The 13,379-nt window shown below is 37.6% G+C and overlaps 1 protein-coding gene across 1 annotated transcript in view; it reads left to right on the top strand.

Moving 5' to 3' along the window:
- The window catches only part of MAGI2 (membrane associated guanylate kinase, WW and PDZ domain containing 2), a 1,467,824-nt gene that overhangs the window by 1,251,552 nt on the left and 202,893 nt on the right, over positions 1–13,379 (top strand). Inside the window, 2 exon segments of the mRNA XM_010848097.1 lie at positions 6,762–6,793; positions 13,296–13,378. Coding sequence (XP_010846399.1) covers positions 6,762–6,793; positions 13,296–13,378 — 115 coding nt within the window.

The following is a 13,379-nucleotide window of genomic DNA, read 5'->3' as shown; positions in this document are numbered from 1 at the left end:
CACCATCTGCAGTGATTTTGGAGCTCAAAAAAATAAAGTCTGACACTGTTTCCACTGTTTCCCCATCTATTTCCCATGAAGTGGTGGGACCGGATGCCATGATCTTCGTTTTCTGAATGTTGAGCTTTAAGCCAACTTTTTCACTCTCCACTTTCACTTTCATCAAGAGGCTTTTGAGTTCCTCTTCACTTTCTGCCATAAGTGTGGTGGTCATCTGCATATCTGAGGTTATTGATATTTCTCCCGGCAATCTTGATTCCAGCTTGTGCTTCTTCCAGTCCAGGGTTTCTCATGATGTACTCTGCATATAAGTTAAATAAACAGGGTGACAATACACAGCCTTGATGAACTCCTTTTCCTATTTGGAACCAGTCTGTTGTTCCATGTCCAGTTCTAACTGTTGCTTCCTGACCTGCATACAGATTTCTCAAGAGAGGCAGATCAGGTGGTCTGATATTCCCATCTCTTTCAGAATTTTCCACAGTTTCTTGTGATCCACACAGTCAAAGGCTTTGGCATAGTCAATAAAACAGAAATAGATGTTTTTCTGGAACTCTCTTGCTTTTTCTATGATCCAGCGGATGTTGGCAATTTAATCTCTGGTTCCTCTACCTTTTCTAAAACCAGCTTGAACATCAGGAAGTTCACGGTTCACATATTGCTGAAGCCTGGCTTGGAGAATTTTGAGCATTACTTTACTAGCATGTGAGATGAGTGCAATTGTGCAGTAGTTTGAGCATTCTTTGGCATTGCCTTTCTTTGGGATTGGAATGAAAACTGACCTTTTCCAGTCCTGTGACCACTGCTGAGTTTTCCAAATTTGCTGGCATATTGAGTGCAGCACTTTCACAGCATCATCTTTCAGGATTTGAGGTATATTCAATTGTTGTATCTTATTTTTCAAGCAAACCAGAACAAAGCTTTTAGTAACTCAGAGCATGGACATCTCTGCTGAAACAGGCCTTTAGTTCAAAATGGTTCCTAGTCCTTTTCTGTTGCTTAAAGAAAATGAGAAATAGAAAGTGTTTCTCCTGCATCTCTGTCATTTGTAGTAAATGGAATTTTCTATAAAATGCATGAAATTAATGATAGTTTTCAAAGCCAGAGTCATATGTTGCAGCAAGTACTTCAGTTAAAGAAAAAATCATCTCACATTCTGCAAACGGTAGTTCAGTATATCAAACAGACTATAGAGGCATATTGAAAGATTTAGTCCTGTTTGAGGAAATTACTAGAAATCCCAAAAAATTGCATTGGCCTAATTCCAAAGTGAAGATATCATGATGGCATTCTCTGATTAAGTTTCTCTTCATTGTATTTTGAGCCCTTATTTGAAGTGGGGAGTTTTAAGAAAGTTCATCATCTTGTACCCTGTGAAAATAATTATTATATAATGATTAAAAAACAACAACAACAACAACTCTTCCCAAACAACTCACAAATGCATGCTAGAAAGTGACTCTCCCTTCAGAGCTGCAGTAAATATACTGATATTCTTTCATTTGGGGTATCATGTGTCAGAAGTAGTTTTTGATAAGAGCCACTTTGTGGAACTTTCTTATGATAAGGCACTATTGCTAACCAGTCATCACACAATTTGAAAATGTTCCTTTGCGGCGCTGACATTGGCCACACAGAGTTTGTATCACCTGAGGTGAGACATTAGGCAACAGTTGTTCCTTATGAACAACCAACCAACGCAATCCAATGATGTGCATAGAATGTTTTCTGGTTTCTCCTAAAGCAAGATTACTAACAATAAAACATTGGAGAAGGTGCAAAAATGGGAAATACTAAATATTTTCTGCATTTTTACTAAATTGAGTGGGTATTACCTACAGTAGACATTGCTACTGTGTTTTCATTTTTAACTGGTTCAGTTCAGTTCAATCACTCAGTTGTGTCCGAATCTTTGTGACCACATGAATCACAGCACACCAGGCCTCCCTGTCCATCACCAACTCCCAGAGTTCACTCAAACTCATGCCCATTGAGTCAGTGATGCCATCCAGCCGTCTCATTCTCTGTCGTCCCCTTCTCCTCCTGCCCCCAATCCCTCCCAGCATCAGGGTCTTTTCCAGTGAGTCAGCTCTTCACATGAGGTGGCCAAAGTACTGGAGTTTCATCTTCAGCATCAGTCCTTCCAATGAACACTCAGGACTGATCTCCTTTAGGATGGACTGGTTGGATCTCCTTGCAGTCCAAGGGACTCTCAAGAGTCTTCTCCAACACCATAGTTCAAAAGCATTAATTCTTCGGTGCTCTTATATAAAATGTTCCCTATATAGGGTGTTCAAATTTAGAAAATGAAAATGTAGACTTCCCAATTAAATTGAATTTCAGATAAACAAGTAATTTTTAATGTAAGTATGTCCTATGCAGTGTATGTCTCATGCAGTCAGTCTACAGGACATACTAAAAAGTTATTCATTGTTTATCTGAAATTCATATTTAACTGGGCAACCATAGTCCTATAATTATTAAAATTGTATTTAGTTGATATGTAAATTTGATTTAACTTTCAGTATGAAACTGGTTTTGCCTTCTCTCCTCTTCCATTTTTAAGCATCAGAATTTCTGTTTAAGCTATTTGTACTGTGTTTCTGTTTCTCTGCCCATCTAATTGTGCTTTTACATGAGGAATTAAAAATATATTTTAACTTTATTTCTTGTTCTAAAGAAGACAGATTTTAGAGATCTAACTTAATTTTCTGCTTCATATTAAATGCATTGAAATTTCCTTATTGGCTGCATCTAAATTTTCCCATTTATTCTCTTACTTTTTTCCTTTTTAAAATGTCCCTACTCATGTTTCAGTTAGCTTATAACTGTTTCTTGAGGTCTTTCACTTTTATTGTCTTTAGAGTTCAGTTCAGTTCAGTTCAGTCGCTCGGTCGTGTCCGACTTTTTGTGACCCCATGAATTGCATCATTCCAGGCCTCCCTGTCCCTCACCAACTCCCGGAGTTCATTCAAACTCATGTCCATTGAGTCGGTGATGCCATCCAGCCATCTCATCCTCTGTTATCCCCTTCTCCTCCTGCCCCCAATCCCTCCCAGCATTAGGGTCTTTTCCAATGAGTCAACTCTTCACATGAGGTAGCCAAAGTACTGGAGTTTCAGCTCTGGCATCATTCCTTCCAAAGAATACCCAGGACTGATCTCCTTTAGAATGGACTGGTTGGATCTCAACACACTTCAATAAATGATCAGTATGGAAAACAAGTTAAGTTATTATAATAAATAAATAAAATAAATAAATTTTAATTCTATAAGAGAATTATAATATTCTACTTTCTATAGAAGTAGGGAAAATAAAGGCCAGAAATAAACTAAAATATAAAGCAAGTTTTATTCATATTTTAAAGAAAAATCCCTTTTTATGAATTTGCCTTTGTAAAAAGGACTATCAGCTCTGACAGGCTTAAGAAAAAGCTATCTATATTCCTCATCCTGTATCCCTGAGTGTAGGTGGTGAGACACCCAAAAGTAATTGTCTCAACAAACCAAGCCTGTCTTCCTCCTGTGATCTATTTTGGCCAGAATGATTTCAAAAAAAGAAAAGTTCCAGAAATAAGGATTTAAAAGTTCTTATTTTGTTTGGGGGTATTTTATGTTAATTGCAATAGACTAGATTTCTTAGAGGTGTAATCCCTACAAAAATTTATTGTACATTTATAATCATTTGACCCACATTATTATAGCATTTGACCTGCATCATTTGACCCATGCTATTATAGTATTTATGGAGCTCTTCCAATGAAGCCGAGCAGAAAACTGGAGATTAATCATGTAGAAAACATGATTTTGTCAATTAATTGGGCCAAATTGGGTATACCCCAAATAGATGTTTTCTTTTCTTTTTTTATTCTTTTGCATTTTATTTACACAATTATCAGAACAGCAAACTGCCAACCAATTAAATCTTTAAAGAAGAGTTACGTATCTTTTTTTTTTTTCCATTGCAACACTATTTTTTTTTATTTTACTTTTAAACTTTACAAATTGTATTAGTTTTGCCAAATATCAAAATGAATCCGCCACAGGTATACATGTGTTCCCCATCCTGAACCCTCCTCCCTCCCAATACCATCCCTCTGGGTCGTCCCAGTGCACTAGCCCCAAGCATCCAGTATCGTGTATCGAACCTGGACTGGCAATTTGTTTCATACATGATATTATACATGTTTCAATGCCATTCTCCCAAATCTTCCCACCCTCTCCCTCTGCAACAGAGTTCATAAGACTGTTCTATACATACATCTTTTTATATAATTTATTTTTAATTATAGGATAATTGCTTTACAATGTTGTATTGCAAAATAAATGTTTTCTGTTCATCTTCATTTAAGTGTTTATAGCATGATTGCTAATTTGCCAAAGGAACTCTAAGACTCACGTAAGTTATTTATTTTTAAGGAAATCTATTCTGATATTATTTCCGCTACCTAACATTACTTACTCTGAAACAAGCAGCTTCTTTCTGACAATGACTCAGAAAGTGAAGCTATTGCTTCGGAGATTGAAGCCTCTTCCTCACAACTCAGCATTAGGCATATTTCAGAAACTGCCATAATGGGCACAGTGGAGAAGTCCTGCATCATGCCAATAGTCTGAGGTCAGACTGAATAAAACAATCTTAAAAGAAGAGGAAGCCAATGTGCCAGTGATGACAGGTGGTCCAATTAAATGGCCCTCTTTCCTTGTCTTATCTTAACCAATGTCCCTATTATGCCATTTCAGTTCTGGCACCGTAGCTGCCAAGAGGTCCCATGATTATACATTTTCCACAGGAGGAATAATCATCTTTTAAGATAATGCCCCATGTGGAGATGAGAGCCCCATAAAAAGAAATCATTTTCAATACATCTGTAATCTAAGAAACTCCCAGCACCTAGCAAATGTAAAGCAGCAAATACTCAAAATCCATTCTGGCACTGCAGGAAGAAGAAAAAGGAGGAACACAGAGAAAGCAGAGGAAATCACTGAATGTTTGAACATTGTGAGAATGTATAAATGACATATTTTCTCAAAAGAACCATTGCTGACCGTTCCATGAAACAGAAAATAAATTTTATCCTTCAATGAGAATAATAGTTAATTGGCCAATAGGTCACAATGCTTTTCACTTTTATAATTATTGGTCAAATAGTTTTCATTGGCATTTACATTAAATTTACATTACAGAATGAGTCAGAGATAAATATATTTATTTATCTGTAATTTCACTCTCAGCTATTATCAAAAAGGATGTGATTAAATCCTTGCAATTAAATTATAATCAAGCCACACATTAAATAGAACTTTTTTAATAGTTGGAAAGAGAAATAAGAACATACATACAGAGTATACAAGAAAGTAAGCCAATTCCACCCATCTCCTTAGGTAAGATAGTTGTTATACTTCAGCATTAAATTTAACTCTGTGTTCCAAGGAAACTTGAGGAATATGATGGCTTACATGCTTTCACTGTTTTCATAAAATGCAGCATCAGCTATTTACAACATTTGTGTTGAGGTGCAAGTAGTATTTAAATTAGTGTTTATACTGTACCTGAGTTGGATTGCTTCAGCATCTAGATAAGTGTGTGTCTAGTTTTCTGTGGATATTTCCTATAAATGGAAATAGTTGAAAACCATGGCCCATTCTATGCCAGTCCAAGTTTTAAAGGTAATAAGCATTACGTGGCATATTTTCAACATTCCATTTTTTATTGGGCATTTTATCAGACACCACCTAATATTAACATGAGTGAAGTCATTGAAAGAGGGGAGAGATGGTATGAGAAGAAAGTAATTTTGTTCTGTATTTTGGCTTGTGTTTTGGCTTGCTGGGGTCAGTGTATGATAAAATAATAACAGTAAAGGAAAAAGGAATTAATCTGTCCTTTACTTTTAATTATCTTAAAGGTCATTCAGATCAAACAAAGTCAGTTCAACCATCACACCATTTGTGATCATTGAAAGAGCTCAATGAGTTGAAAGATTCCTGTCTTTGATGATACACGATTCACTCAATTAACAAACATTTTTAGCTGCTTCTTCATGAAAAACATTGTGTTGTCACTAGGGCACAGGGATAATAAAATAGATATCTGCTGTAGAGAAGTCAGTGGGAGAAACGGCTCATATACAGTTATAGTAGAATCTATTCATGATATAAGTATATACATTATTTATAAATGTAGGATTAATGAAGGCTTGTTGATTGATTTCTAACCACATAAAGCAGAATTATTTATTATACTAATCACAGGTGTTAACCTTTAAAAGTCTTAATTTCTATCTATATTCTCTCTGTCTGTCCCTCTCTACCCTCCTCACTGTTTCTCATTTTCTCTCTGTCTCTCTCTCCTCTCCTTCTCCCTCTCTCTCCCTCTCTCTCCCCCTCTCTCTCTCTCTTCCCACCCCACCCACGCACACCCATACCCACATCCACACACAGCTAAGGCTGTGCCACAGAAATCCCGAAGGATGACTCAGCCTTAGCTCTTGTAAAGTGACTGATCTTTTGCCACACAGTTCCTCACCATCGCTGGGCTTCAGAATCCTCAGCTTCCAAATAAAGAAATATTCCTAGAATCATTAATATAATACAATAAAATTGTTCTCTTTGAAAAAAAACTGTGCAGCCAGGCAGAATGTGTTGTTGTTGTTTACTATTAACTTATATAAAGTACTTGCGGCTGTCTTAATATCATGCTACCTGTAAGTGGTAGTGGAATGTATTTTCAAAGTTCATATATTGTTTTCTTTATTGCAGGTTTCTTTTCTCCATGGAAAACCCCAAAGCCTGTAAGTTGAAATTCTTCTTCTTTATTACTAGTTAGATTACAATTTCACTAAGTAAGATTTGAACTGGATAACCTCAAAATCCCTTCCTCCTTTGAGATTTTTGATGTCAAAAGAACAAATTCTCTGTGAAAAACTAACTTGTCTTGCTTTCCTATAAAGATTATTCTGTTTTTTTACATTTTTACAAAACAAGCATTAACACTGTTCAGTATGGTATGCTGAAAATTCTTTAGAAACCTTTGTTTTCACCATCAGAAATACCATAGTTTCTTACTGCATTGAATTTTTAAAACAATACAAATTATAGACCCAGATGTCTTGACCTACAAATTAAATCTGACCCTCAAGAAATTTAGCTGTATATATATTTGTGTTTATATTTACATTTTAATGCATACAGAGCTAAACAAAGACACACAGATACATGTGTGTCTGTGAAAAAATTTGTGTTTTTCCACCATAACTGACAGTCACTCAAAGTGGTACTCTGAATTTTCAGAAACTGGTGATCTCTGCTGTCACCTAGTCTCTCTGAGCCTGGTTTCTTTATCAGCTGTCCTGAAAGGTTGATGCTAACGTAGGAGACTGGTATTTTATTAATCTTTTTGTGATACAAGTTTAGCCAAGTTGCCTTCCCAGCTGGAGATGATCTTTACTTGCCATTGATTGAAACCAGTTTGTCCAAGTCCCAAGAGCTGGGACTAGCTTTCTGGGGTCCCATTCTATGCTGTGTTAGAATAGCCAACCTTAACTGAGATAGCTAAAACCCAGAAGTGGAAGAGAGCTGTGCAAAGTGATTCAAGTTAACAACAAAAAAACAAAACAAACAATTAAAAAAAAAAACAACTCAAAATCTCAGGGAATCACGTCTTCCACCTACTTTTCTTTCCTCTCACAGTAAGTAGCTCTGACACCAGTGGCCCCTAATTTGGCCAGTGAGTAGGGACTTCTTGGGTTAATTTTATGCTCCTTTTTTCCCCCTTTTACTGAAGGAATATTTAAGTGCTTCATTTTTTCATTTGAGAAATGGACATAATATGATTTTGCATATTTTTCAAGTGCAATAACTGGCTTATTTAAATAACATGGCTTTAAAATCATTTGAAGACATGTGAAAATAAAATATTATTGAGCTCTGGAGTATGTCTGAGGTCCAGGTTTCTTTCAAAGAGAGATGAGAAAACTGGGAGCTGGTGATGAGAGGCCCATGCTCTCAGAACTTTTACACCAAGCATGTCTTTATTTGGGATTCAGCTCATCTGGTCCTCAGAGTATATCAGATGAGAAAACTAGTCTTCTTTGAGCCTAGTTAAAGTATTTAGTGATACGTGTGATTTTGAAAAGAAGTGTTTAAAAATACTTAAAATGAAATTTGTTTTGCCTTGACCAAAATCTGAATAATTCCTTCCTTTCACCACCAGAGTTAAAAATCTGTGTTCTGTGGTTACACATATCTTTATCTAATTTAAGAAGGAATCTTGCAACTTCATCACGGTGCTACAATTAAATAATCTACTGATTTCCTTATATGTACCACATTTACACAAATAATGCCATTGGCATAATTATAGTATCTGCTGTCATTACACTAATTACATCCACACTCAATAATTCCAAAAATGGGTTTTCATAGAACTCAGTTTAAAATTAATCCTGAACCCAGGCATCCCTCCAAAAGGTAGGACTTGGACTTCCAGGTCCTAAGCTAAATGAAGATAGAGGATTGTCAGTGTAATGTCCTCCGTGCATCCACCAGAAACTCTTCAGATTAGGGACTCGGGTGACAGGCCATGTGTAAAGTGGTTTAGAGTGCAGGCTCTGAAGGCTTACTGCCTGTGTTCAAACTGTGCTTCTCCTTACTAGCTAGGTTGCCTTCAACTAGCTGCTAAGCTTTCAGTATTTCAAGTTCATCTATAAATGGGGATAATAATAATACTCCTCTCATGGTTATTGTAAAGAGTCTATGACTTAATCCATGTAAGGTGCTTAAAGCAGAGCCTCTGACATGCTCAAAAATATAAACTACTGTCATTCTAGAAAGCAGACTTTCCACGAATAAACTCTTAACAAATTCATCACTCAATGAATAAACATAGTTTGCAAAACTATTTACTTAAACAAATATATAAATACATACCCACAGTATTTGGATTTATGCACTCTCTCCTTTGAAGAGGATTGATGACATTGTTAATCAGGATAAGGAAATGTTTTCACCCCTTCTCCTGGTCCTGTGTCACTTTCTGACCTTCTTCTGTCCTACTGATCCACGTCTAAACCTAATCCACATCAAGAGAGCCACTTCTGTTTAACAAGTAATACACCAACTGTAGTGGGTTCTTGTTCTCTTCATCTGGAAGGAATACAAGTTCATTCTCCAAGTACTGAATCAAGCCAAATGTCTTCATCTCCCAGCCCTGCCCTAAAATAGTAAGGAAGTGTGTTTAGACTATCCTAGCTTCTACAGGTAGCAAGCAGTTTCTAGTTTTCATGGGGAAGACAACTTACCTTGTTCACAAGCTCTCTATTCTCAGTGTGCATCCTAGAATCAGAAGGTGGGTTTAAAAAAATTGACCACACCATAATCGATTTTTTTTCTGTTTTACTCTTTGATATCCCATCGTGAATTATATGTCTACTCTGTCCACTGCTATCTCAGTGACTATATTTTCATACAGTTAAAACATTCACTCATTCATCAAGGAGAATAGAAATACAAGTCTTCTCCCAGATAAAGAAAACAATTTGGTTTCCATTTTTCCTTACTCTAGTGAAGTGTTTATAAATATTGGCATAGGTAAGGACACAGCTAGGACTGTGGAAAGTTCCAATCAGAAGCCTTTTTGACAGATAAACGCCTGGCAGGTAACACAGCTCTTCAGAGGTCAAGGCCAGGAAGACATTAAGTGGAATAAGAAGTTGGGGTAAGAGTCTAGGTGGTTCATGAATATTGAGAGGAACTAGTGAGTACAAGGTAACCCAGCTGGAAGGCAAAAGTGCAGAGACCAAGGTATCTAAGAAAATATTAGGAAGTCAATAGAGTTGCTCAGTCATGTCGGACTCTTTGCGACCCCGTGGACTGTAGGCTGCCAGGCTTCTCTGCCCACAGCATTCTCCAGGCAAGAATACTGGAGTGGGTAGCCATTCTCTTCTCCAGGAGATCTTCCCAACCCAGGAATAGAACCCACGTCTCCTGCATTTGCAGGCAGATTCTTTACTGTCTGAGTCACCAGGGAAGCCCTTAATACCTATGCCTGATTCATGTTGATGTTTGGCAGAAATCAACAAAATTCTGCAAAAGCAATTATCCTTCAGTTAAAAAAAAAAAAAAGATGCTGTCAGATCAGCACATCAGCTCCAGAGAACAGGGGTTGGGTGGTGGGGGTGGAGGGGGCGGTGATCCCACAGCAGGGGGTTTCCACCATGGTCTTCTAGGTCTGAACTTCAAATGACTGGATAAGAGGGTGGGGGAGTGAAGGACTATGAGTCTTCTTTTTCAGTAATTTCATGGGCACTGTGATTATCTGCTCTACAGTCTTACAAATCCCTGACAGAGTGACTCGAGGGTTGATTAATGTCACAGCAAGACACTGTGAATGCTTTACTAAGCATGAACTGGACTCAACAAATTTCTCCATCTCAGTGCTGTAGACATTGTAGAATTTTTCTATCTGCCACAGAAACTTTCCTAAACAGTGCCAAAAGCATTATTTATTTTCTAGTTTTAAGAATGTTTTTTAATACTAATATTTCACCTGAAGCATGTTTTCTCCAGTGACTGTACATGAACAATATATATACTAGCAAGACTTATGGGAGAATCAGATAACCCTCCGTGGAAGATAGAAGAAATAAATAGACATTTGCTGAAGCCCTTTGATGACAAGTGGGATACTCAGTGATTCAGACCATATTTCTAATTTATTTACTTTTTAGAATTAAGTATCTTATGTTTAGAAACAGAAGGGAGAAAGTCACAGCCAAAATGCACCCACATGGTGCCTGAAGTCAGTTAAAATGAAAAATAAAAAAGAATATGCCTTTAGCCACAGTGTGGGTCTTCCTGTCAGAGCACAGGCACAGAGAATGGATGACCAAAGGAACCTACAATGGCTTCCTAGGCAAATTTTACTTTCAAGTGAATTATGAAGTGCATATTTAAAGATTTTTACTAAATGGGAGCTAAAGGGTCACTGAGCAGAAAATTGGCCAGACTCTGAGCAAATTTACAAATTATTCCCCTCAATGTATTATTATGTTAAAAGAAAAAAAAGGACTCCCATTATAGATATAGATTTGTTTTTGACCCAGGGCCGGGCACTGACAGCTGCTGGACCTCTCTGTGCTCCTAGAGATCATGTTTAATATTAGGGAGTTGAACTCAGCTAGGGGTTTTCCATCTTTGTTAGTTATAGAACCTTTGTTCAAACGAAATCTTGGTCAGTAGCCCATAAAGTAAACAAATTAAAATGAAGCTAAGTGTCTTCTTAAAATAGATTGGTGTCTTATAAAAACAGAAATATATTTCTCATAGTTCTGCAAGCTAGAAGTCCAAGATGAAGGCACCAGAAGATTCAGTGTTGGTCAGAGCCCACCTCCTAGATGGCCGTAACCTCACCTGGGTCTTGGGACTACAGAGTTCTCTGGGGTCTCCTCTATAAGGGCACCAGTTCCATTCATGAAAGCTCCAGCTTCATGACCTAATTATCTCCCCAAAGCTCCACCTCCTAGCAGTGTTACCATGGGTGTTAGAATGTCAATATATGAATTTCAAAGAAGCTCAAATATTCAGGCCTTATCTCCAGGAGCACTGAGAGAAGGGTCAGTGACCCATTTCTTGCCCAGTTTGCTGAATGGTCCAACCCCTGCCACAATCCTAGGTACATAAGTGGGTCACAGGGACCTTTGTGTTATATGCTATCTCACATCCTCTCCAGCTTTAAAACATATATTGTTGATAGGTGACAGCTGGCATTGAAGCCCTAACCAAACAATAGCTGTTATGAAAACAAAAGCAGTGCGGTAGAGACTAGAAAGTTATAATCCTGCCAAGCTCAAAATAGTGTGTATCAAAACTGGTCTTCAAGAAAGAACAGGTGACCATATTTTACTGATTTCATCCATTCACTAAATTTGCATTTTCTGAGTACTTGCTGTGTGTTGATAATGCAACAATGAGAGAGACTATGTCCCCTGCAATCTCTGTCCCCAGCATCATCTATGTGTGGAGTCAAAGGTGGACTTGCAATTACACTTAAGTGTGAGGGGTGGGTAGTGGGTACCATGGGAACACCCAGGAGGGACAAGTAACCAGATCAGGAATGGTCAGCAAAGGCCTTCTGAGGGAGGGGCCTCATCTGAATCTAGTAGCCAGGTATAATGAAGATGAGAGATGGGAGAGTACAAAATAGGTAAACTTGGCAAGCAGAAAAAGAAATAAAATATGCAAGGGAGAGAACCTGTAGGGTTCTAGGGAATGAGAGGAGGGACCATCAGTGGAGATGAGAAAGAGGATCAGCTGGAGAGCCGCCATGCCCAGCTAGAAAGTGACGTTTATCCCGAGGACTACACTCAGTGCAAAATTTCAAACAAGAGGGCATCTTGTTTGAAATCTCAAACAAGATAATCTCATTCTACATACAACAGGTTTAGTCAAAACTGAAAAGCTGAAGTTGAGTTTGAAAGAGAAATCGATTGGTTGTTTAAGTTGGTCGTGTAAACAGGTGATCTTGGTGAACATGGCTTTCTCCTTGATAAAAAGAAATGAGTCCTCACTTTACCTCACGGGGCCATAGTGACGATCAAAGAAGATAATGTAAATGAAAGAACTTGGTGAACTAAAAAGTACTCTACAGATTGTTAATAAATCATGATGGTGGCAGCAGCAGCATTCTGGAGAAGAAACCACTAGATCAGCAGTAAATGAAGCTTCATAGAAGACTTTGAACAACTCAAACCCTAAAGGGTTGTATAATTACTTACCAACCATGAGGAAAGTGATTGAATGTTCAAGTATAGGAAATGGTTTGGATGTGTATAGGTGTCAAATGAATACCTGCAGACTATTTTCTTCTTCAGTAAAAACGGTTTCATGAATTGGAGCCATCTTAGAAAAGGAACAATACCATACAGTTATAAGCACTTACAGATAAATTATCTTGAAATACATACAGTGTCTTATTTTATAGGGAGAAAAAAACAGATTCAGAGAGATTAAGTGATTCGCTGAAAATTACTAGCTGGTAGGTGACAAGGTTATGAAAGTTTGCATTCAAAAGTCAAGCAACACATGTATTTATAACCATCCATGGTGCTTTATTATATAGAAATAGAATTTTTTCTTTCAAGGCACTTATACCGAAGTTTTGAATGTTTTGTAAAAGAAAAGTCTGCAGGACAAGGAAGTTGAACTTAAATGTGAGGGCTGTGGTGTGTGACAAGGGAAACAGCAAGAAAGAGAGTTCATCGTCAGTCATCTTCTCTGTTCTCTTTGGCTTTACAGATAATGGACCGATGGGAGAACCAAGGCAGTCCTCAAACGAGTTTATCTGCTCCGGCCATACCACAGAACCTGCCCTTCCCACCC

Source organism: Bison bison, unplaced genomic scaffold (genome assembly GCF_000754665.1).
Source record: "Bison bison bison isolate TAMUID 2011002044 unplaced genomic scaffold, Bison_UMD1.0 scf7180017864260, whole genome shotgun sequence".
NCBI classification, from domain to species: domain Eukaryota; kingdom Metazoa; phylum Chordata; class Mammalia; order Artiodactyla; family Bovidae; genus Bison; species Bison bison.
The sequence above is the reverse complement of the archived record's forward strand: the minus strand, read 5'-3'. Positions and strand labels throughout refer to the sequence as shown.